General features: G+C 42.1%; 3 protein-coding genes across 6 annotated transcripts in view; all 3 read right to left on the bottom strand.

Moving 5' to 3' along the window:
- Positions 1 to 257: 257 nt before the first annotated feature.
- On the bottom strand, positions 258 to 19,730 carry dgkaa (diacylglycerol kinase, alpha a). Of its 2 annotated transcripts, none has more exons than XM_083674322.1 (24): positions 19,542 to 19,730; positions 14,654 to 14,740; positions 14,221 to 14,303; positions 13,032 to 13,161; positions 12,809 to 12,883; positions 12,655 to 12,704; positions 12,375 to 12,449; positions 11,912 to 12,028; positions 10,288 to 10,405; positions 9,934 to 10,022; positions 9,432 to 9,551; positions 8,924 to 9,022; positions 8,393 to 8,479; positions 8,000 to 8,073; positions 7,598 to 7,672; positions 5,199 to 5,284; positions 4,781 to 4,870; positions 4,175 to 4,335; positions 4,003 to 4,067; positions 3,693 to 3,783; positions 3,050 to 3,236; positions 2,090 to 2,207; positions 1,796 to 1,856; positions 258 to 1,506 (listed from the first exon to the last, which is right to left on the bottom strand). In XM_083674322.1, exons 2-24 carry the CDS (start codon positions 14,727 to 14,729, stop codon positions 1,426 to 1,428), a joined length of 2,208 nt encoding a protein of 735 aa, XP_083530448.1. In that variant the 5' UTR covers positions 14,730 to 14,740; positions 19,542 to 19,730; the 3' UTR covers positions 258 to 1,425. The 2 variants fall into 2 exon arrangements, with proteins under 2 accessions (XP_083530448.1, XP_083530449.1); XM_083674323.1 differs by having other exon boundaries at positions 14,221 to 14,297.
- LOC310807736 (uncharacterized protein) lies at positions 5,455 to 7,585 on the bottom strand. Its single transcript, XM_083674324.1, has 2 exons — positions 6,697 to 7,585; positions 5,455 to 6,405 (listed from the first exon to the last, which is right to left on the bottom strand). The coding sequence occupies exons 1-2, from the start codon at positions 7,136 to 7,138 to the stop codon at positions 5,795 to 5,797; spliced, it is 1,053 nt and encodes a 350-aa protein (XP_083530450.1). The 5' UTR covers positions 7,139 to 7,585; the 3' UTR covers positions 5,455 to 5,794.
- A 1,332-nt stretch (positions 19,731 to 21,062) lies between the features above and the next one.
- Positions 21,063 to 24,739, bottom strand: part of rnf41 (ring finger protein 41) — a 4,685-nt gene continuing 1,008 nt past the window's right edge. For 2 of the 3 annotated variants that reach the window (XM_083674388.1, XM_083674389.1), the window contains exons 2-7: positions 24,387 to 24,457; positions 24,164 to 24,278; positions 23,728 to 23,999; positions 23,393 to 23,528; positions 23,185 to 23,288; positions 21,063 to 23,034 (exon numbers count right to left, since the gene is read on the bottom strand). In XM_083674388.1, coding sequence (XP_083530514.1) covers positions 22,680 to 23,034; positions 23,185 to 23,288; positions 23,393 to 23,528; positions 23,728 to 23,999; positions 24,164 to 24,253 — 957 coding nt within the window. In that variant the 5' untranslated portion in view covers positions 24,254 to 24,278; positions 24,387 to 24,457 and the 3' untranslated portion in view covers positions 21,063 to 22,679. The remainder of the gene's footprint in view (positions 23,035 to 23,184; positions 23,289 to 23,392; positions 23,529 to 23,727; positions 24,000 to 24,163; positions 24,279 to 24,386; positions 24,458 to 24,739) is intronic. The other variant, XM_083674390.1, reaches the window with a different exon arrangement.

Raw genomic sequence — 24,739 nt, 5'->3', positions numbered from 1 at the left:
TTATGTGCCTTAACATCTGTAAAAGAACAATTTATTAACTGTATCAAATCACAGCGATATGCGCAGGGGACACTTCGATCAATTGGATAACAACAAAAGATATTAATGTGGTAGGAAAAGGGTGCTTCCCCAATGTCTGCAAAGACCACTGAAGTACACACGTATGGCAAAGACTTGAACAAGTGGCGCTCCCTGGTGATCAAAAACATGTCAGTCATGTATTGTAAAACTGGGAATTAAATACAAAAAGCACTAGATGAAGTCTTGAGGGTTTATTAAAATCTCTACAACACAGTTTAGAAATATCATTTACATTCTCATGATTTTTTTGACATTATGGCTATACAAAGCAAAGGAAAATGGATACTTTTCAAACGAAGGTAAATTATTAGAAGTAAACAATTAGTTTAAAAGCCAAACTGTCACTATAGCCTATTAAATCTTCGAACTTGTATTAGTTCTTCTTAAAACAACGAAATGAACCTAGGACAATACAGCAGTTCCTCTGCTTACACACACACACACACACACACACACACACACACACACACACACACACACACACACACACACACACACACACACACACACACACACACACACACACACACACACGCGCGCGCACACGAGTGCATAAATACATTTTACGTCAATTCTTGAGTATGCATTAATTGGCCACAATATTTTCCAGGCACCTCCCCACAATCCCAACAGAAAACTATAATCCATCTAAAATTAGATAATGATAAGGAGACATGCAGTTCAAATACAAAGCTCATTCAAGGATTTATGCCATATTTTGATTTACTGGTTCCAACTGTATCAACAGGAATACAACTTATCTGGATCCTTGACTGCACAACCTAGCACTGCAAAGCTAAGTCACAGCTTTAACAATGCTACAATTATTATATTAATCCTCTACAAGTATTCTTTAATTCCTCTATAAGATGAAGACTGCAGATCAAATAGGCAAAAGGCACATCAAATCCACAGAAAGCTCTCAGCTTGATGTCAAGAGGCATACATTTGGCTATCCTACAGACTTGTAGATGGCAAGGTTTCCATTATATTATCTTACATTGAGGCAGAACAAACAAGATGCATTGAATTTTCTGAAATTTTGGTCAACATTTTCCAGTCACACTTAAACAAAGTATATCTAATAAAGGCTTAATGAATACTACATAAACCATGCCATGCGCTTATATATGATTTGTAATGCATCTATAGGCCTTGAAGGGTTTATATTACATTATGACAAGTGTCATAAAGCCTTTACAATATATACTTTGGTTAGTGTCACATAGTTCTCTAAAATATACACATACAAACAGATTTCACAAACTGCTTCAGTCCTTGAACAAATGTACAATAAGCAAGTGCATGCTAGTCATCCATGTTACTGTTTGTAGCGAGAGGGCACTACTTGTAGTTGAAGAAGCTGGATGATCTGGTCGGGGGAGCCATCAGCATTCTGGCTTGATTCTTGTGTGTGATGTGAATCTGAGGAGGGAAATATTGGTTTACTCAAATGACCGTGATGCAGAGTGGAGTAAGCAGTTTAAAACACAATCTCTGCGTACATGTTGCTTCTAGCCCCAGGGTCTTTGAGAACAGCAAGACCTTCTCTTATGAATAACAATAGCAATGTTCAGTTGATATGTCCCCATCATTGCCATGTTTAACCACTTGTACAATCTACTGACTATCAAAGACTGGTAGCACATTGGTAGTATACTATAGCCGGCACATTGGTAGTATACTATAGCCGGTCCAGATTATTGGCACTTACTGTACAGGGCGGCTGCATCCAAGGTTCTCCATCTATCTGCATTGGTAAAGCTTTCTTAGTCCTGAGATTGGGAGAGAATTAGGAAACATTGAAGACATGGAGAACGATTGAGAAAACAATGAGTAAAGTGGAAAAACTAAAAGAAATTCATGGTCAAAACAGACTGTTACATACATCAGTCAATATAGCCAGTCAAGCTAAGAGGGCGCTAATGTGTTACAGGAGTGATCACATTAGCATATGCATGATATCTGAACGAGACAGTGCATGTTCCTACATGTCGCCAACACTCACCTGATTGTGATCTGGGAGGTTTTCGCTAGCCTGACAGCACTTTTGAGTCCTGTATATATCTGCCCCATCTCAATGGCTCCTTCTAGACCAACCACCTCCATACGCCGGTCACTGAGATCTGTAATGGAAAATGGGGAATATTGAACATGCAACTCAAAGAGGCTACATGGCTGTCAGCTGTTGAGATGAAAACCTGCTTCAAGTCTTATAACCTATGGAGGGTCTGGCTGTTCCCAATAAAACTATGTTTTCATATTATTTTCACAAAGAAGTTAGCATCTTAAGCAAGGCCGGCGGTGGCTATGTGCATATTATAAATTTAAAAATGTATAATAATTCTTCCTTCTTCTACCATTGAGACTGCCAATAGCCCCTGGTCCTAGCATAGATTACTTTTTCTTATGATGACTGATGGATAGATGATTCACTTACTTAGACAAATTTAAATTTAAAAGCTAAATGCCATAAATGTAAAAAATGTAATGAGTTCCTTCTCCACACTGTCACAAGCCCTAACCCCCTATCGTCACACCATGTTACATGAAAGAAAGAGGCATTTGGTGATCTTGGCCCATGAGAAATCAATAATAAATACCTAGACAGGGATGAATTTGTTAGATTTTTAGCCAAGGGCAACAGGAGGCTGATGTTGTAGATAGATAGATAAAAAGAAATAAAGAAATAGATATATGACTGATATACTGTACATATACCTTCGGGCTGCTAATCTGCTTCTCTAACCTCTGGGCTACCTACTCTAACTAACCCTAACCCACTAACCCTAACCCTATTATTTCTACCAGCTCACCCTAATATAGCAGGCTAAAACCGGCCCTGATCTTAAGGGTTATATTTTATTACTAGGAACAAACCTCACCGCACCTGCACAATATTTGGTGTCAGACCATTGAAATCGTGAGACTGTGGAGATGGTGTTGTTGGGATACTACATCACTGTACCTTGTGAGCTCATTTTCAGGACTTCAGGGTCCACAATAACCTCAGGCATTTCCTGGTTCATCAAGCCCTTGCTCTCCCCCTTCTTGGGCTCTCCCCACAGGTTGGAGCCGCCATGCATGCTGGGAATGTTGAGCACAGCTACCCCCTCCAGAGACAGGCTACTCAGGTCCAACGGAGTTCCACAGCACTGAAGACATACAGGATTTGTATCGCAAATTCTTTACATCAAATTTTGGCTGAAGTGTTGACTGTATATGGTTCATGATATAATGTGAATCGATTTCTTATCTCATTAGACCACACTGTCCTCAGTTTATGGCCAACAAAATTAACAAAATAGGCTTTTGCTCACGGGAGTGGGGAGGTATGCCCCTCTCTGTCCAATCAGGTAGTTTCTTGACAATATTTCTGTTTATTTCGGCAAACCGTTTTTGGCTTGTGAGCACTAAATGTATTATTTATGAATTAATTTATGAATATAAAGTAATCTCCATCATCAACAACATCGTTGTTTTGCTATATGCGATGGGATGGTATGCTAAACTTAATGTTTTTTCTTAGTGTTTCTGATGGTGTGTATGAAGTGAGGTTGCATTTCTGTGTGCTAATGGCAAGGCTTAGTTTGTCATTCTCCAGTACTCACCTCAATTGTAAGACATTCACTCAGTTTCTTGCATGAAGCCGAGATGGTCTCTGAGGTGGCAAACTCAAAATACCACAACTTGTTCTTCATTCTGGAATAATAATAGTAATTAATACATTTATAAAGGGTCAGACTTAACATCAAGTTGCTCTATACCTGTGTAATACCACTGTTATTACACTAAAAACAAACACCCTGATATAGAATACAATGCTTCATTATAGTAATTTGGTGATGGGGTTGACCCAGCTTTCATCTCCATGCGACTGGGAGACAACAGTGACTCTTTTACTCTGTTCTGATGGCTCACCTGCTGTTGAACTTCTGCGGATGCTTCTCCCTCATCGTATGAAACCGGTGAGCAATGGAGGCATCCTGTCAACACAAAAAGAGATTTCTCAAAAAAGTTGACAATAAATCTGCCATTTTCTGATGCATACCGAACACGTCCCCCTTGACTAAACTCCTTTCCACTAACTCACCACTCCAATGGAGAAGTAGTTGTTGATTATCTCGTACGGCACAGGGTCTCCCTTCTCCTGGCTGTCCTCCAGGATGACCTCCACACTCCAGCGGTCCATGAGCACCGGACTGCTCCCCTCGATTTCCTTCAGAATCCGACTCAGATCCACCCCGTCATACCCTGCAGACCAACAGCCAAACACGTACACAAACACAGACAAACACCCACACAGACAGTGGTGCTTTAGAACAGAAAATGCTTTGCTGTATTTTGTATGTCTTTTGTATCCGGGCTCATTTGAAAAAGAGACCTGGGTCTCAAGTGATCTCCCTGGATAAATAAAGGTCAAATAAAATACAAATAAAAAATACATTTGATAACACTGAGCAGATGTAGGAAATGATGTGCTTGTTCCACACATACACAGACTATGCACAGATAAGGAGACTTTCATAATGGCTGGGGAAGCATTTCTCATTTATACTGTATCATGTTATAATGATCCTATAATCTGTGTAAACCTGTGCATCTTGAACACATACATTAGAGATCTTGGGGTTGGAGCCCCTATATTATAGTACACACACCAGGCTGGATGGCATAGAAAGGACGCCACTGTTCTCACCTCCTCCCCATCGAAGACAACGGGCAAGGTCATTTCCTGTGCCCAGAGGAAGCACAGCCACAGGCGGTTGCGCTTGAAGATTGGCTTTGTCTGATTGGACCAACGGGGGAGAAAGGGAGGTATGTCAGTATTGGATTCACTAATGTCTACATATTGATGCCATATATGTAACATGCATATTCTTAAAGGCAGGGAGCTTCTTTGATTAGGAAATGTATAGTTTGTATTGATACACTGAAATTGATCTGTCCTTGGGCAAGTATATTTAGCCTAATGGTGCATTCAAGTGCTCCTTGGAAACTCTGCGCTTCCCACAAGAAATACCAATTGCCAATTTTTTAAATTTTGTGCTGAGTCTGAAATAAAAAACGTTTCCTATTTCCAAGGAGCGCTTGAACGAAGCACAACAATGCCCCACCTATTGCATCAAGGATCCAGCCCACAGTGCCGTCCCCTCCGCAAACCAAGATCCTGTAATCCAGCAGATTCTTGAAGAAGCAAAGCCTGAAACAAAGATTTACAATATGTTGGGGGCTGGAGGACGGGGCATGATCATGACACCATCAATGGGCAGTTGAACTGTCTCCCAGAGCGCAACAAGTGGCTCCGATTTACATGTAAATGATTTACTTCAGGTACTTTACAAGTATAAAAAAAGCGGACGACAAAGAGAGTACACAAAAATAACTTTATTTGTTCTGTTTATAGACAGCTTTTCAGTCCAAGAGATCATCTGATTTAAAGAAGGTGGTCAACAAGAAAAGGAGATAAGAGGAGAAAAATGTATCTTGGTTGCCATTTCCCAGAGTATGCTGGACAAAACGCTGTCTTTTCAGTCCCAGATATGTAATAACTTGTTTCACAGGAAGAAGAAGTTTTTCTTTAATGTTAAATCAAAATACAGTAGAATTAAAGGTAGAAAGCACAAAAATACCAATCAATTTGGAACATACATATCTACAACTTTATTGATAATCATGGCAGGTACAACAACACAATCACAGAAAGTGTTGTTTAACAAGAGCTGTGAGTGTTCTTCTTCTGCACAGTGCGAGACCCCCGTGATCTCAGCTCTTGTTGTGGTTCACTCCTGTTGTCAGAGTCAGCAACACTTGGTGCACCTGGGCTCTCAAAGGATTCAACAGACTCACTTCTGTTTGTGGTGGGCGGCGGTGGGCCACCATTGCTCCTCTCTAAGGCTCTCGCGATTCTCTCCAGGACACTCATCACATTCTGGTTGTGTTCCACCTGTCGACTCACCATGTCCTTAACACTCTTGGCCATCTCATTGACCGTGCTTAGCAGGTTGGAGCTGGTGGCCATCCCTTGGTACAGGTTTGAGAAAGTCCTCAGCTCCCCAGCAACACCGTGCAAGGCAGAGTGTAAAGAATGCTCAAGTGAGGTTTCACTTTGTGACGGTTTCTGATGGCGAGCTTTTTTCTCCATGGTGACAGAGGGTGTGACTGTAATGGGGTGTGGGGGTAGCGTGATTGAAGCAGCATCAGGTGTGTTTGGAGTAACGTTAGCAGGTAATTTAATGACTGGAGTAATATCATTTGGTGGTAGTATGCCTGGAGTAGCATCAGAAACTAGCGCTGAACCCCCAGGAGATGGAGTTGTCGCCTCTGAAAGTGAAAGGGCAGACTTTGGAGTGAGATATGTTTGTCCAATGCAAGAGCCCATATCTAATACTGTGTTTTCCAACTCTAAACCAAGAGACCAAATTGGACGCACATTTATGTTCTTGCCCAGCTCTAACCCAGCTGATTCATTGCATCAAGAGCTAATTGAATAGTCTGGTGATCAATTGATTCAGGTGTGTTAGTGCTAGGCTGAAACTAAAATGTGCAAGTGTGTTTCCAGGACGAGGATTGCACATCTTGTAATAACAAATACAAGTATTGCTGTAAACTCACCCTCTAATTTCACACCTGGCATTGATGACGGGTCTGACAAAACAGTGTCTTCTTCATACTTCAACTCCGTCCTAAGAGTCATGATCTGTTGCTGTTCTGTCAGTGGACATCTACTCTGTAAATGTGCAGGTAAGAGTACTGTTGGAAGGTCTTCGAATGCACTCTTACCCAGCACAGCATTGACCCTCTTGTCTTTAACCATCCTTCTGATGTCTCGTACTTTCTTCTTCACCTCCTCTGTTGTTCTTCTCGTTACCCCCACCGCATTGATTTTATGTGTAACAATAATCCAAGCTCGCTTGCGCCTCGTCGTAGCGAAGGCTGACCCTTGCTCCATGAAGACATTTTCATAGCGTTTGACTTCGCCGATCAATACTTTCAATTCCTTTTCACTGAAATGTTTCTTTCGCCTCGCTCTCGTTACGACACGCATACCTGTCATAGAACTGAATTATAAACAAAAACCGACTAACAACAAACGCATGATCCAGCCTGCCTTCAATGCACTTCCTCCAGGCTGGCCGATAGGCGGGATTTTCACTTTGAGAATCACCCTATTGGTCCTAAAGTGGGAGCTCCTCCTTCCCTACTAAGCCAATCGTAGCTCCCCGAGCCATCATCACAGCTTTGATCACAGTGAATCAATCAATTAGCAAAAAAACACAAATAGCTCTTAGAAAATATAATTTCTGCTATAAAAAACCTCTAGATAAAAAGAAAAACTCAGTATAGAAGAAATATGGAATATGCACTCTACTTAAAAACATTTTAGAAAGTTCCTGACACCCCAAACCAGGAAAGGTCCACAATGAACTTAACTGTTTAAGACATACAGTACACCATAATAAAACTACAGTTGCCACCTATTTAATATGAAGGTGGGTATAAAGAGAAAACTTACCCAGGTCCAGGTCCACCATTTGAGAGGTTGTATACCTGCCGCGGATTCAGCAAATACTGAAATTTACGTAGGACTCTGAAACACATACAACAAGAAACCTTAGGAATATTGACTCAATGATATTGACTCTTATATAGCTAATCTGATATGTTGGTGCTAGACTCAGACTGGAACAAAGTCATGTAGTGTACACCCTGTAGACCTGAATTGAAGAACACTTCTAAGGCAGTGAAATATGAAAATTGTTTAATTCAATTCAATAACTTTGTTCCCTTACAATAGATATCAACAATTCTCTTTGCACGCAGCATCTTCCATATTCAAGCATATTCTTTTTATTTTGTGGTAAACAATGCATCAACCGATTTGCCTCATTTGTGTCATGCCAATGTGTAGCCTCACCTTTCACCCTGCTTGCCCCCACTTTTAGGGTTCACAAACACTAGAAGAGGGTGAGTGTCTGCAATAGGGACGATCTGTTTAAGAGAGAGACAATTATTTCAAAAGGTTATATCACTTATACACAAATACATAGGAATAACTAAGCCGGTAAACGCGCTTCCGATATGGGCTTATCGAACACAAACACCCATAACTGAGGCGGGTCTCCGGGCCTAGGGATGACCAAAACAAACTGTGACACTGCCGTCTCTTGACAGTGTATTCAGATAATATAGCTTAGGCCATTCCGAGGGAGACAATGTCCTCTAAACGAGATAAATCTGTTTGACCCTGCTGAAGTACCATTCATCAGTGCTGTGACAGAATGGTCTGGACAGGGCAGGGTAGCAGTACCTGAAGCACCTGTCCATCAGGGGTGGTGATGTGCTCACTGTCGTCGGTTGGGCCAGAGCAGCCATTCTTCAGGCTGTTTGGCCTCTCCTGGTGGGATCAACAGAGATATGAGAAGGCAAGTAGGCATAGAGGCACATACATAACAACAGGTGATGATAACAGTATGAGTATGGTAGTCCACTGTCCAGATGTGTTTTTCTCTCAAGCTAGATATCAAGATGCTCTACTAATAGGACATGTGAGCAATAATGGGTAGGAAGAAAGCTACTGCCTCTTCATTTATTTATTTTACCCTTATAGTACCAGGCAAGTTGACTGAAAACCTATTCTCATTTACATCAACAACCTTGGGGATAAGTGCAGGGGAGACGAGAAGGGATGAATGAGCCAATTGAAAGCAGGGGATGATTAGGTAGCCATGACACACTACTTCACACTACATATTCTGACAGGGCTTGACTAGCTTAAAGCATTCTGAGCTGGCCTGAGTTTGTGTGTTGACTGGGTTCCAATAGGTGAGTGGTGCTCTACCTTAATGACAGGGTAGATGGCCCAGGGTGGGAGGATGTGGTCTCTGAGAGGTCCGCAGTTACATTCTGATGGCTCCTGGGACACACATTCATCATGGCGCTGGAATACAGTAGCAGTGACATGATATACCAATCATTCATATGCAGAGAGTTCAAGACATAAACTGTACAGTAGCACTTACATTTAGATGTATCACTTCAAAATCTTTTGTTGTAAAAAGCTTCTCATTTTCTGTTGAGTGAGTAATCGTTGAAAAAAAATGCCCTGTTTGCAATCATTGAATTGTAATTTCTTTTTAATATACTTTAATATACCAGAATTAACATTCCACTGACCCCAACCCTGACATACAGGAGCATTCTATTAACATTTGACAACAAACCATGTGACCTGACCAGGGAAAACTCTGGGCCCTAGGTATATATCCTGAGGGTGGAAGACAACTTATGCATTGACATGAATGATTCCTAGGGGTCTGTCATAGACTTCAGGAGCCTGGCTTCCTCACCATAGCATGGCACCAGACACAGCGCTTGCCTGTTAGGCTCTGGTAGCTTTTGATCTTCTTCTGGCATCTGTCACACTTCCCAGAGTCACAGTTCCCACTGACCCAGTCATGAGTTGGAACCTGACACACGAGACACAGGTTGACTTTAGAAACACAGTGTTCTTATTACTGTGTAATTACACTTGAAAGTTCAGCAAGACATGTCATTACTCATTATTACACTGTACTATGGGTTGGGGTGGATTGGGGTTTAGGTTAGGGCTTAGTTGATTGTGGTTAGTTTAGTTACACTTCACTTTCAGTATAAGAGTAAAAACCCAGTGTTACAGACACTGTTAGTAAAATTGTTACTGAACCAGGCATGTATGCATACAGACACAAGGCAGATCTAACTGAGACTGACAGAGGCATTCAAAGGACATAACAAACTAACAAGAGGCAGGGGAATTAAGTTAGCCATAAATGTCACTGTAAATATTATTAGACAAAACAACAGCCATACCCCTGTGTCTTTCCTAGACTTCACATAGGTCCTGGTGCAGGGTTCCGGGTTTCTGTTGGCACAGCGTCCATGGACTGTGTATTTGCAGCCTTTATAACAAGACAAGACTAAATATTTGAGGCTGACAAAGTGTAGTTACCTAGGTGATTAAACAGGGCTTTTGTCATGTTCACAAACTCAATTGAACGTCAAGATGACATTTCATTTGAGAATGAGATTTCCCCAACTTGCTTTCAACAGCATGATCTGGATATTTGGGCCTGTCCACCCACTCATAATACAACAGCATACAGTAGAATGAGAAAGAAAATAATTGTACAGTATCGCCCTCTAGTGGTGAGACCAGGAACTCACAGGTGCAGCAGAGCCCCTGTTTCCTCAGTCCTATCAGCATGCTCTGACACACATTGCAGTAGACAGGCTTGTTGAAATGCTTCATTCTCCATAGATGTTGGCCGTCCTTCTGAGTCATCTGAGAGAGGAGGAGGGTGTGGGTGGTGGAGGAAAAAAACATATCTTTATATCACCAACTTGTAGGAGTAGAGTACCAGCTTTAGTATCGTTATGATTGGGTCGTGGTTGGAGAGTGGGTGAGAGTCAGTAGGTGATCAACAACAGTTATCATCACTGTCAGTTGACCCGTCCGAAATGACAATGATGTATTTGGTTTGACTGTGAGCTTTTCGATATGGCCTTTGCAATACCTCCCACTCAACATCAGAGTAATGCGGAGAGACAGCCCGGGTCTATAATAGGTCACAACCTAGAACATCCTTACAGTATATAGTTTGCTTGGATAAAGAAGAGCACTTTGAATGCAAACACCATGTAAGCAATTATATTTGGTTAGGTAACACTAACGTCCCCTATACAAGACTAGAAAGGTTACTTTGCATCTAGTCATTTAGCAGATGCTCTTGTCGACATCACAGACAGACAAAAGTGCTTTCCCAAACACTGTTAGTTTCAGTGACTCACAGTGCATCATACTTTCTGTCAGTGTGTGAAGCATTGCCCCTAAAAAAGCACACAGCAACTGGGTCTGAATATGAGCCTCCAGAGTCTCAAACTCTCATTGGTGGCTGGAAATAGCCTTAGGGGAAGTCCCGCATTGTTTTAGAGGCGAGAAAGAGGGAGAGAGACCGTTTCACAGTCTAGACCTCCACAGTCAGCTAGCCACACAGTCTGACTGGCGAGCCAGTTTAACAGCTTAAGCCTTAACAACCCATTGCCATATTATCAATAAGTATCCACAATACTGAGATAATGCGATATTATCTCAGATGCAAGTATTTCCAGATCACAGTTGTTCAATGCTGTGGCCATAGGGGACACTCCAATTGGTTAATAGTTCAAACGTGATGACTTTCTCCATGACAATCCATGTTTTGTTTTTTTAATTTTGCCTTTTTTTTCATTGCAGTCTAAAGGTTAATACTAGGGGGCAAGGCTAAATGTAGTTTAGACAAGGGTAAAGCTTGAGTGTGTGGGAAAAAGTTAACCCACATAGAAATTGTGTATGTGTGAATGGGATAACATTACCACACCCTCCTCACTTAGTCAGCAGAAGGGTGGCTCCCAGTGGGAAGAGCAGAGAGAGAGATAGAGGGGAGAGAGAGAGGGAGGGAGGGGAAAAGAGAGAGAGAGAGAGAGAGAGAGAGAGAGATGGCTCTGTTTGTTTGTGTCTGTACGAATAAGACTCTTATCCTTCATGAGAAGGAACTGTAGAGACTGACAGGGACTGTATTAGACTGACATGGACTGTATTAGACTGACAGGGACTGTATTAGACTGACAGGGACTGTATTAGACTGACAGGGACTGTATTAGACTGACAGGAACTGTATTACTGTGCCTATACAACTTCTGACAAAAGCACCCACAAATGAAATCAAGAGGATGCATCATATTTGCTCCACCCAGGCCCCACAGGAAGCCTGCTGACCCAGTAAGAGGAAGGAGTGATGGATGGCCCTACCTTCAGCCCCAGTAACACTAGCAAGGGCACGTTGTTCATCCCTCCTCCCACCCACTCCTCCAGAGACACCGTGCCACTGTTGTCTGCGTCGATGGCTGTCATCATGTCCTTCAGCACCTGTGCAGAGGACAGTGTATCCTTCTTTAGCATCTAATACTACTGTTGAAGCCATTCCCAGGACTTCAATCAACACTATACACAGTTGGAGCTCAGAAACTTCAGAGGCCTGTGTTATGCCCACACAGAGCCAGAGATTGTTTCCTGGTACGGTGCTATTTATAGCTGAGGTATTGTGCCCTCAGTTTGTGTCAAAGCTTTTCACAAACACACCAAATGAGCATCCTTGAGGGGGCGTCTATGCAGTAAATCATTTCAGCCGCATAGAAGAGAGGCACAGTATTTCCCCCCCGCCTCTGCAAAACTGCGGACCATGCACTGTAGGTATCCAGCATTTTGCACTTACCGGTCTGAGCTCAGACACATCCCATCCGAGGTAATCTGCGGCATGCATCATCTGAGCAATGATCCTGTCCACTTCCTGGGTTAGCATAGTCAGGAGGGGAGAGACTCCTTAGTTAATGTTTGTATAAAACATTTACAGTATACTGTACCTTGTCACAATGAAGGGGTGTAAAAGGTATTTATCTTGAATTGAATACTCATTAAAAGGCAAACAGTTAAGAAATAGACTCACTACGAAGATACTCAGATTGATGTTGTTAATTTTAGCATTAGTGACTTACGGAGCTGTCAAGGACTCCATTGCCATCTCTGTCATACAGTTTGAAAGCAACTGGAAAAGAGGGAAAATTGGGGATGAGAGCCTTGGGAAAAAGACAAAATACAAATGACTGTAAAAATAGACTGCCCCAGGGAGAAAACAGAATCAGGACTCACACTCCAGCTTGTCCCTGGGCTGGCCATCCTCCAACAGGGAGAAGTAACACGAAACGTCCTTCAGAAAGACCTCCTCTGTGAAAGAGGAAGTGGATAGAGTGAATATTTGACAATAATATACACATATTATAAATGATGAATGAACCAGCACATAGAGTGGTGATGAAATGGATGTTTTGAGACAATAATGACAACTGTCTCTCCACATGGGCCATAAACTCACTAGCGATGTCCACACTGACAGACTCAGAGTTCTGGAAGGACTGGAACAGACGCTGGCAGAGATCCACAGGGAAGTCGTCTACCTCCAGATAGGTCTTGATGAAGAGACGGAAGCCCTCCTCATTGATACACTGGAACAGAGGGAGACACATGAGAGAGATCTGTTTTGATTTGTTATCATGAGAACCGTCAGATCAGAACACAGTTATTTGGGCAAGAGGACTGGATTAAGTTGATTGGGGCGGTTGGTCTAGATTGGTGTGGTTATGTAATCCATAAAGGAAACTACAGAAATACTATCCAGAAATGAAACTAGATTTTGATTTGTAGCCAAGTCCATTTCCCTTTTCTGGGATAATAATTAGCTCGAGGGCAAACAATCAAGTGTTCCCTCTTGAATACTGAACCAGAAACCTGATTCCATTTCCCTGATTGATATGCTACAAAGCTGCTAGTAATAAATAATGACACTGCAAGGCAGTCTAATCTAAATAAAGGATGCCGTGACAACACAGGCATTTACTCTACAGAACCTTCCAGTACTGCTCTACGCTTTTTGTCAGACTCGTTTCCTTGCTTATATTGTATTGAGGCAGTGTAACTGCTTTATCATCATACTGTATACGTCTTTACATACAGTAGCACATTGCCCATAAACTGTGGCCTCTAGTTCATATCCAAATGTATTTATCTGTATTTATTATGTAATGTCCCTAGCTGTTTTAATCATTTTGTAAGGAGACCATTGGAATCAGCTTTCACCCTAATTAGTTGGCAGTTCCAGCTGCAGATGTCTACAATATTGGCAAGGCTGTCTTGTTAAATCACGAAATGGCTTACTCTGCATGCAGCTAGCTAGCATCCCACTCATGAGCATCTTGCAGCATGGGCACAATCGAAGAGGCAATTTCCATTTGCGACTTCAGTTGGCTGCAAATTCATCAACTGCCGGACGTTTGTCTTGGATACGTCAGGTTCATCTACATGATCAATGTTTTAAAATCGATTCGATCGATTGTGAGAAAACAAATGACTGACCAAAATGTCACGCACATCTCTCTTTCATTCGACTGCACTGTGAGCCAATGTAGTAAATAATGTGCCCCTTAAATGCAGATCTTTTTCAAGAAGGAGTGGGAGCAGATATGAACTGTAAGGGGTTGAGAAATCTGGCTATGATTTCCTCTCACCTCTCCGTGTCTGTGCTGGGCCAATCTGCCATCTGCATCAAATTCCCTCAGCACATCTTTAACCTTCAGCCTGCAGTCTGGGACTAGAGATACACAGGTCACAAACACACACGCGCAGGTACAAACACACACACACACACACACACACACACACACACACACACACACACACACACACACACACACACACACACAATTACACTCTATATCTAGGTTGTGGTTCTAACAGGAGCTATATAGACCAAGAACTTGAATTCACAATGTGCCTGAATCAAGATCTACCAAGAAAAGCAGTGTGTGGGTGCTACGTTTGCACATACTCTGAAATGATGTGAGACAGTCACGTCTTCCATATACGAGAGAGCATGAGTGTGTGGGTGGAAGTGGAAGTGGAAGGGTGTAAGCACTGTGGAGCCTGCCTGCTGGTACTCACATTCAATGTATTGCTGTAGCTGAATGAATTCGACTGAGTTCAGCTCCTTCACCTCTGGGTCTGTGGGGGCGGACATGGTGCCTGCGCCTGAAAGAGAGAGAGGGGGAGAGGAGGGAGAGATAGAGAGAGAGAGTGAGTGAACAGAAACAGGAGGAACATCAATCTGTTGTGTGGAGGCTAAAACATTATGAATTGCTAACAAACATACAGTAGCCACTTGCCAGTTACTCACAAGGCAGGCCCTTTGTCGAAGTCACAGGACACTTTACATCATAACACCATAACACCAGTTAGCAATAGTCTGTTTACACCCACAAGATTTACATCGGCAAAACTGGCATGGCCGTCACTGTTCAGACTTTGACTTGTAAATACTCTTCTTTGGCCTTAAAACCTGGGGATGGGTTAATGGGATGAGGTAATGGGATGAGGTAATGGGATTTCAGGTTAATGGGGTTTCAGGGTAAATAATTTACAATAGCCCCCTTCCCCACACCTATATTTCAAATTACCTTGTTGTTAGGATGAGAAACACAGAATGGAGAGGATTATCTGTAGACTGGTGTCATGCTCTGTACAAAAAGCATCTACAGCTAAAAGACATTTCACACCTTTAACCACGTCATGTTAAAACGTCACAGGCCTGGCCTCAATACGTGCTCCATATACTGCATACATTATCAGGCCAGACACTCTATATCCCTAGAGCTTCTGCACAGCCAAATAAGGTTTTGTTCAGAATGTTTAAAATATCTATCCCAGTTTCCTATTCATGACTCTGTACGAGCAGATCATTCAGACATCAAACCCAACTCATCTTTCTGAAATAGTCTGGGAAACTTATAATTTGTGCATGTCTAGATCCATAATCTCTTGTTTTATTCTGTCCTTCCCCTCTATGACCTCCAAAGATAGCTAGTACAATATTCTGACATATACCTCGATGGCATATGAAAATGAACAAACATTATCAGCCAAAACAACATAACATCTAAATAATAAAGTAAATAAATCATGGGGTTTTCAAATGGGGTTATGGTCACCAATATAGCTAAGGATGTGGGTGTCAAGGATTTGCACAACCACATAGATCAACTTTATGAACCCTGGTGACATTACTGTACATGTCCACAACAGTCAGTATTGACAGAAAATACTCAGAAGACCTTGTTGTGTAGTAGAAAAAATAATAGTATAATACAATAACTGAAAAAAACGCCCACTCTTTCCATGTGACGCGGAACCACTTGCTCTCTCCCTGTGCAAACAAAGGGTCACACTGTCTCCACTTAATTCCCTCAAAAGGTTAGCGGCATTGCCTAGCAGTTCTGTTTATGCAGCCAATCAGGTGGGAGAGGACATAATTGACAGGAAGGTGGTACTTGTTCAGGAGACAGAGGGGACTTTTTTTTGCAGTCAATGTCAAAATGTTCCTTCAGAGAAGAATTTGATAACAACAAACACCAAGGAGCTTCTTATGATCATTTACTTCCTATAATTAATGTCAAAATGATTCTCTGGATTCCAGTTTCAAGAATGACCTTAAATGAAGCAGAAGTGCAGAACATCAAAACCTCTTATCTTGTCTTTTAAGGCAACTGCTAGGCGTCCCATTGCCTGGTGTCCTTGCCTGCATGTCTACATTCCCCCCATGAACGACGGTTTACCATCACTGTCTCACACAATGATTTCAGGTTATCAGAGTAATCTGATTCTTTACTTCCTGATCAGATATGTATTTGCATGCACGGTTTTCGGAGTGGAAATCACGACCAGACAGAACAATGGGTTCTGTAAGAGGCACTGGGAGTTGCAAAGAGCCCGTGGTGATGTACCCACACTGGCCCACACCATCAGGGCCCTCAACCCCTACGCACACAGACAACATGGTGCTTGTACCGGTGAGCATGGGATGGGTAATTGATGCAGATGAGGGAGGTGATCCAGGCCCCAGCTAAACAACAACAGAAGCTTCAGCAGGTTCTTATCTGACAGAGGAATTCCTCTGGGTTCTTACGCCCCCTCTATATGTTGCCATCTGCTTCTGGGCTGGGTCATTGTTTGTATATATCTGTATTTATATTGTTGTGTATTCATCTTTTACCCACAAGGGAGAAAACTTTTTTTTTTTTTTTTTTTTTTTTACAAATATAGAAATAAATCATAACACATGGTAGGAAGCGAAGGAGATGGATGTCGATGGAAGTGTAAGTTAAACTTCATACATGAGGGTTCACTTCTTATGTATAATTATAGAGCTCAATATTAAAGCTCAAGCTATTGAACTAACATAGCTAATTATGTCTGCTTGTAATTCAGCTTGTCCTTTAAAGAGGCAGCCCATACATGGTTAGTTCCAAGGTATAGCTGAGGATGACCTTTTTCCACACCGCCAAATATTTGTGCAAGCTGTCGTCTCACCCACGCCTTGTGTCAAGGAAATCTGCTGTTTTGTAACACTAAAAGACCACAGGCTCACAATTTCTTTGGTTGTGGTTGGAAAACAGCGTCAGGTTTTTTGCATGTGCCTCGTGTTGGGATTTTTTGCAGTTGAAAGAAAACACAATCATTTTCTTTACCAAGATCTATTCAGATTGCATCAGGTTAGCCGAGGGGAGGAAGGAGGACATGCATGGTTGCTATGGAAAGTGTTTCCCTACATCAGCTGCGCTCCGTCAGAGCAGTGCCACGGGTGAGTGACAGAACTAGAGGACGGAGGCAGGGCAGGGGGAGCCCAGTAAGCCACTGTCAGTCTTCCCCTGCGCCCCCACCTCCTCCCACGCTACTCTGCTCGTTTGGCCTTCAAACCAAGTAGGAGGACCCAGTCTAGATTGCATTCCACATGCAGATGCTACTGTGACTCATTCCATGCTACTGTGACTTGAGTGTCATCACAACCAGTTGAGTGCTAGAGAGCATTTCCTTGTTGATGTTTGTATCACAGGAACTTAATCTTCTTTGTAAAATAAGTTTTTTTCAGGGGCACTGAAGCTTGCTGCTTTAGGGACATTTGAAAACACCAAATGTCATGGTTCAATTCACCTCACATGAATCACAGCCTTCTGGTAAAAATCCAGGTAGAGACATGTAATAACAAAACTTATGTAACATGCTGTGTGTCGAGTCAGTTCTGTATAGCCCTGTGCACAATGATAACAAACCACAAACCTGCCTGGACTGGCAAGGGTGTTCCCTTTGTTTCTGTAACATCACTGCCAGTCCTGCCATTGTAAGTACACAAGAAGATAAAATAACACTAGGTGAAGATGCTGTGGTTTAGAATGACAAGTTACAGGAAATGATACACAATAAAGAATACTACATTTCAACAATATCCTCATTCCCCTCAGTATTGCAAACTCGAAGAAAGTTCCCATTACCATTGAGCATTATCATCTTTGCACAAGGAGTTAGGGTTAGAACCTGGTCTGCTTTTTAACACCAATACTATTGATTGCCTTGTCTGACTTATCTGTAGCGAATAATAGCAACAGACAGTGAGATGATCACTGAAATGTCCCAGGTTGACCTGATTCCTGTAGAGATTGCCTGTTTGCTTATTAACCAACTGTCTTCCCAGGAATGCCTTAATTGGTGTTTACCTATGATTATATTATAATATTTATCTGTACAGTACTGGTTCAGTCAGTGATAAGATTAATACAATAAGCACAGCTTCTTCAATAACAAGTCAGTCTTTCCTGTTCAGTATGAGGCCAAAATGTATGGTTTTGGCACCCCAGGGAAAAGGTCCCATTCTTAGCATAACCATGAAGGCTGGTGGTAGGCATAATTGGCATATGAATGAAAACGCTAAAATGACCCTGACAAAGAAGAGCTTGGTGAGCACAATGAATGTGAGGTGGAATAGCTTAGCATCGGATGTTCGGTACTTGTCTCTGGCACCATCAAACTCTGATGATTCATCCCTAAAACTTGTATTTGGATTGGAATGATCAGACCACCCTTTATACTGTGCTGCAGTGCTGGCAATTATGTCTAGGCAAATTCATAACCTAAAAAGAACAAAATAGATAGTTTCAGATCCGTCCTTGGGACTAACCTGTAACTGTGGTTAGACATGGAAATTATATGTAAGTTAGCCTCAAATGTTGTTTACTTCAACCACTGCCATATTCTATATGCTTCAGTCCCAAAATAGCAGTTTGCTGACCTAGTTACCCATAAACAATTAAAGACACATACCAAGTGAAATATATAATCACAGTGTACCTTGTAAAATGCAAAAGCACTATATTAATAAATCATGCAATAGTAGTTGTTTTATTTGCTGGATTTGTGCAAATCAGCAATAGGTGTCAATCGTTCTCTGCAAAGCATGCAGATTCAAGAGACACATTTAGTTTTTCCAGCTCTTTAACCTGAATTAAGAAGTAACTTGCATATGAAATAAATAAATCAACATTATCACCATTCACCACCTTCATACACGTCTACATAAATGACCAAGATTATCTGCAGATAAGTCATTCATCATTTTTATAACAGTTAAACATGTACCACATTAGCTGCCACACTTATTTTACTTTTTCACTGTAATTCCGAATAGTCGAAGGAGAGCGTGTGTGTTCTTTCAAAAGTGGAAAGTAGGCTACAACATACCAATATCATATGAATCTGTAGATGTTTCAAAACGCATGTCTAATTTAAAAAGTACAGTACGAACCAAGTAAGCAGAAATTAAATGGGCGAGGCGAGGATAATGCATCTACCCTACCCATGTCTAACACTTACTTGGCAGCGGCTCGAGTCGTCTGCGATATGATAACATTACTGTGCTCACAAGTTAAACTGCCATAAGCACATGCCATGGAACTTCAGACAGTCAATGCGGTGACTTTAGGAGCGCTTTAAGGGCGTGAATTACCGGTATTTCACGATCAGAGTCGTCCGCCTTCCAAGCGCCTGTCGTGCTGTTGGTGAGCCTGTGTATTCCTTCGACGAGAAGGCAAATTTCAAGTTAATACGCTTCACAATACGTCCGAACCGGTGGACGCCGCAGTTAGGTCGTCTATCATTTACCCGGAGAGAAGAAAAGATTGACTGACTCTGACTGACTCCCACGCCCGACTCAGCGAAGTCCCTCCCGAGCAATGTAGCACCGCCTCGAACTGTCATCTGAGCGCACTTTGACCGACGTTGTATACATCGGTCTTGCCCAGTGAACTCATCTTATCATCTTTTTCGTATTGGCAAATAAAATACTTTGCTGTGGAGTCTATACTATAAAGGCCTGCCTCTGGAGAGATATTAAAAGTAATTGCATCTGCACATACAGACGCGTAGGATGGGTCATACATTCTATTCAAATAGTGACTCTAAACGGGTTATCACGTCCTTCAAGAGGTCTGGATCTAATCAGGTGGTATTGGGGTTTATGCATGGCCATGTCATGAAAATGTTGCTCAAGCTCCCCAGGTATGCCCTTTTCAGTTGCTTCATTGATAATAACTGTGTAATGCAGTTGACGGGGCTAGTGCAGTGCGCCATCATCTGTGGCATAATGGGCCCAGACCTCATAGGCTGAGATATGGGCACATACATACTTAACTCCAGTGAACAGGGAATACAACAAAGGCCTAAACCACAATAATTATTCTGTATCTGCCAGCCAGTACCACCAATGTAGCAACATAGAGGGAACAGCCAAAACTAGGCTTGAACCAGAAACAGTGCGTTCGTTTACAGACCTAGTCCTGTACCTCTCTATAGGTAGGCATATGTCACTCTGACACTACTAAAGGCACCTGTGCCATAGGGGCTCAGAGCTCTTGCCAGGGGACTAACACACTCACATTCAGGCTGGCTATAATGATTTAATTGTTATTGTTAACACATGGTTGATAAATTCCTTGAATGTGTTTGAGAACATAAATAGTCCATTTCCAATCAGACGATAAACAAGAGTAGACAGCACAATAACAAAAGCAGGCCAATTGGCAAAGCACATGACATTCCATTTATAACAATGGGAAGGATTCAAAAGAGAGTCCTCAATGGCGGGCTGGCAGGAGCAGACACCAGACAGTGGTAGACAGAGAGAGAGAGAGAGAGAGAGAGAGAGAGAGAGAGAGAGAGAGAGAAAAAACAGAGTAGGCAGACTGCTTAGACCTCTAAATACAGTATAATCACTTATATATAACGGATGATATGGAGGCTATAAACTGATGACCACTTCTTTACAGCTTGCCAACATAATTACATTTCATGGATTTAGAAAAAATAGTTGCAAAGGTAAGTAAATACCACTTGTTAACTGATTTGCATATAAGCATTCCAGCATGGCCAGCGAAATACAAGAGGAAAAGGAGGCTCCCTACAGGTTATTGGCGACATGGTGTGGTCAAACAAAGGAACTACACAGATCTCAGTGTCATATACTTTAAAGCCATTTCCCCCTACAACATGATGCCCTATTACAATTGTCATTTCCAAACGTACCAAAACACAAATCCTATCTTCTCATCCCACAGCCAGAGACACTCATATTTTGTTATCAAGTTTCAAGATTTTATTTATGCCTTGTCTGTACCCCAGAACAAAAGATAAAAAGACACAATAAAGAAACAAAACTACAGAAAGAAATACAGCACATGAGACAGAAAAAAGGCAGCATACATAAAAGACTCACAATCCAAATTGATCTGTGTTTACTGCCCCCCTGCCATAACATTGTGGTCCTCAGGGGCTGGACTTCTGAGTATACACAGTATGTCTGACTAGAAAAGTTCACAATTCTCACACTTCGGTTAAATTGTGCACTGAGGTATAACGGTGTTCCACTTATTTAATCCTCAGTGTCTTTGTGGTAATCTTTGCAAAAGATAACATTTAAGTTGTATATGTTCAAATGCATGTCTGCATGTTAGGGAGGGTGTAAGAGGAACTCATTGGAATCTCCCTTGGAATCTCCCCAGGAAGTCCCTTACCTTTTGTTACTCACAATCATTAAAAGCTTTCAGATAAAAGATTTTGGTAAAGAAATGTCAATATTCAATGTCACAAAACATTATTAACAACGTGATAAGGATCTCTGCGCACCGAACATTGACAAAAACAAGCATATGCATCTGTGAATTAAAATGGAGTACACATTGTTACATCTCAAATGTATAACTTCAACTCTTACACTTCATTTGGACCCAACTTCATGTTCACTATATACAACTGAGGCAAAGAAAAATAAATTGCTTACAAAATACAGAAACAAACTATTTATTTCAATGAGCTTAAATTTCACTAAAATGGCAAATGTATGTACACTACATGAAAACAATCTTCAAGCATGGTCTTGTTTAATAAAAAAGAAACAATAAATAAAATGCATGGCACAAGTTTGGACAATCTAAATGAGGCACAATGTCTCATCATGAAATATTCAAGCTGAATAAACAAGCTGCTGAAGCAAGCAAAAAACAACTTACCTCCTGAATCAGCTTCCCATCATAGGGACGCCAACTGACAAATATCACAGTCTAATTATAATATAATGAGAATAGCAAGATAATATGTTTATATTTCAATATAATATTTGTATTTACACATATCTTTTATCGTCATTTACACAACTGAGGGTGTTAGATGGGGGAATCTAGAAGATAATTTCATGTTAATCTCAGGAAACTGACACAACCTTGCTTATAGCAAATTACATGACTTGTAAACAATTAATCTTAGAATATTCTTAGACATTATTCGTCAGGTGAGGTTCTCTTTTTTCCAGGAGCATTTTTGGAAATGTCCTTTTTAAGGCAAAGATATCAAGTTCGCAAGTGGTCTTCCTCTCCTGCTCATTCTCTGAGGTTATTCAAATCCTTCACAAATCCTTCATTTAATTTCACAATTTTGTGTACAAAATGTGTAAAATAGACCCATAATCATCATCATCATATTGAGCTCATATGGAGCTTTTAATTTTTAGAGAGGAGGGACAATTCTCAGTAATCCTTGACCAAAATGTCCACACTCCTCTTTGCCTTGCTAGATCCCCCTACTAGCTGTATGGTTATAAGATCTCCTCTACGCCATGGGCGAAGATCATGACCAGGCCCGGCTCCAGGATCATGTCTTCTCCCATGTGTTGGTTCTCACAGGCCAACACCACCACCGCCTGTTTCCCAGGGATACGCTTGGCCACGTAGTTCTCATAGTAGCGTCGGTTCATCTGCCGTGTCTCAAGTGTAGCCAAGCCCTGCGGCCAGTTGCGCTCATGGGCGTTCTCGATCAGGTCGTTGACGATGGACAGCGGACAGCCGCTGTCTATGAGGGAGCGCTTGATGACTGCCTGGAGCACCGCGTCCGGAGTGGAGATCATCCCGCCCCAGCGAGTCACTCTTGCAGGCTGGAGGGAGTTCACCCACCTGTTGGGAAGGAGAGGAGGCAAATGAGTTTCTAACGTTTCTAAGCACACTAAAAGCACATTTATCAAAAACCTGAAATAATATCTGATACACAGGCATTCAATTCTTGGCTTGCTGTAATGAAGTCCTGGAGAGAAGAAAGATACTCACTCGAGAATCTCGTTGTACTCGATGCTCTCCTCCAGGTTCTGCATGTTGGGGTTTGCACTGCGTATTGCTCTCATGTAGGCTTTCAGCAGCTGGATGTCCCGCTTCTGACAGAGCAAAACACACAAACATCAGACCCATGAACATTGCAACCCTGGGTTTAATTTATCGGCATAGTTTTCACAGAACCACCTCTGCGACATATGCTTACCTGTTCACCCAGCTGGTGCTTGTGCTCAGCGGCAGTCTTCTCCAGATCAGAGATTTTGGTCTGCTGCTTTAGCACCACGCTACGCAAGTGCTTGATACAGTTGTGGTTGGGCATCTCGTCTTTAGGCATCTCTAGCCTGTAGAGAATGACACCATTTTGCGTTGCTGACACAACATACAACTTGAAGCTGTTCTATTCGACTAGAAACTATTCAGACATTTCTTTAGATTGTGCGTTGTGGTGTTGAGGTGAGGTGTTCAGCAACTAAAAAAATCCACTGCCATATTTTTCAGTCAGAGCAGTCTGTTGTGCGATTTGGGTGTCGGGTCACTCACCCACAGCCCTCCTCACAGTTAACGGGCCTTTTGGGGTTGTGCTCACAGTCCTTCAGGTGAGACTGTAGCTGGTCGAGCCGCAGAGTGGCGGTGCAGCCGAAGCCCGCGTTGTCGCAAGCGAGCTGGAGCTTGGATAGCATGTTGCGCATGATGCGGGGCACGGGCCGGAGGTGGGCCAGCGTCACCACGGTGCGGTCCACTGGGCAGATCTGCTGCTGCGCGAACCACGTTGTGATGCAGGCATTGCAGAAGGCATGCTCACAGTGCGGGGCCTACAGGTGAGGAAAATTACGAAAGGAGATGGAGACGAGAGAGGAGAAGGAGAAAGAGAGGGGTATGAGGATTTGAAAGGAAAATAAGAATGACTGAATCCTTTGAGGTCTTTATCAAGAAGACCCTTCTTTAAGTCTGGATAAGAGGGATAGGAGTGGCTAACCTGCACAGGCTCCTCCAGCACTCCACTGCAGATGGGACACAGCAAGTCTTCATCCACCTCCCCTTGGAACCTGGTGACGTCGTACCCCATGGCACATTACTGAGACCCACTGATCCTGCAGGACACATCATGTGGCTCGGTGAGTTATACCCGCTTTTACACAATGGAAATGATCAAATGGATTTATTTACCCTTGTACTGTGGATGGGATTAAATAAATTACCTCACTCACAAATGGCCCTCATCTCCCCATTCAGCAGTCTCCCTGGGAAGTCACATGGAGTGGGTGAGAAACTGTTTGGGGAGACAGAATAGCATACCATCAAAACAAGATTACTGCTACCACCAAAAACAAACATAATGCACAAGAATCCAAGGCAATCCAAAGAAATCACTCTCCAATCTCAAGGAGAGGGACACAGCTCATCAGACAATTTCATGATTGCAATGCTCACTAATCTGTAAATAGGCAAATAGAGTCATCTGAATCACTTGACAGTAAAATTAATGAATGGTTCAGTAACTACATCAAAATCAAGATATATGGGCATGTGGTGTGATTAGGCCTACTTGGAG

This window comes from Argentina silus (genome assembly GCF_951799395.1).
Source record: "Argentina silus genome assembly, chromosome: 8".
Taxonomy (NCBI): Eukaryota; Metazoa; Chordata; class Actinopteri; order Argentiniformes; family Argentinidae; genus Argentina; species Argentina silus.
This window is presented reverse-complemented; position numbering and strand designations above follow the sequence as displayed.

Excerpts from the sequence above, each read along its gene's own strand:
- LOC310807736 (XM_083674324.1), bottom strand. The coding sequence starts at position 7,138 with ATGACAGGTATGCGTGTCGTAACGAGAGCGAGGCGAAAGAAACATTTC. Across the intron at positions 6,406-6,696 it reads GCCAGGTGTGAAATTAGAGG|AGGCGACAACTCCATCTCCT; the intron begins GTGAGTTTACAG and ends TTTCACTTTCAG.
- dgkaa (XM_083674322.1), bottom strand. The coding sequence starts at position 14,729 with ATGTCCGCCCCCACAGACCCAGAGGTGAAGGAGCTGAACTCAGTCGAA. Across the intron at positions 4,068-4,174 it reads ACTACTTCTCCATTGGAGTG|GATGCCTCCATTGCTCACCG; the intron begins GTGAGTTAGTGG and ends TTGTGTTGACAG. Across the intron at positions 3,784-4,002 it reads CCGCAGAAGTTCAACAGCAG|AATGAAGAACAAGTTGTGGT; the intron begins GTGAGCCATCAG and ends TTATTATTCCAG.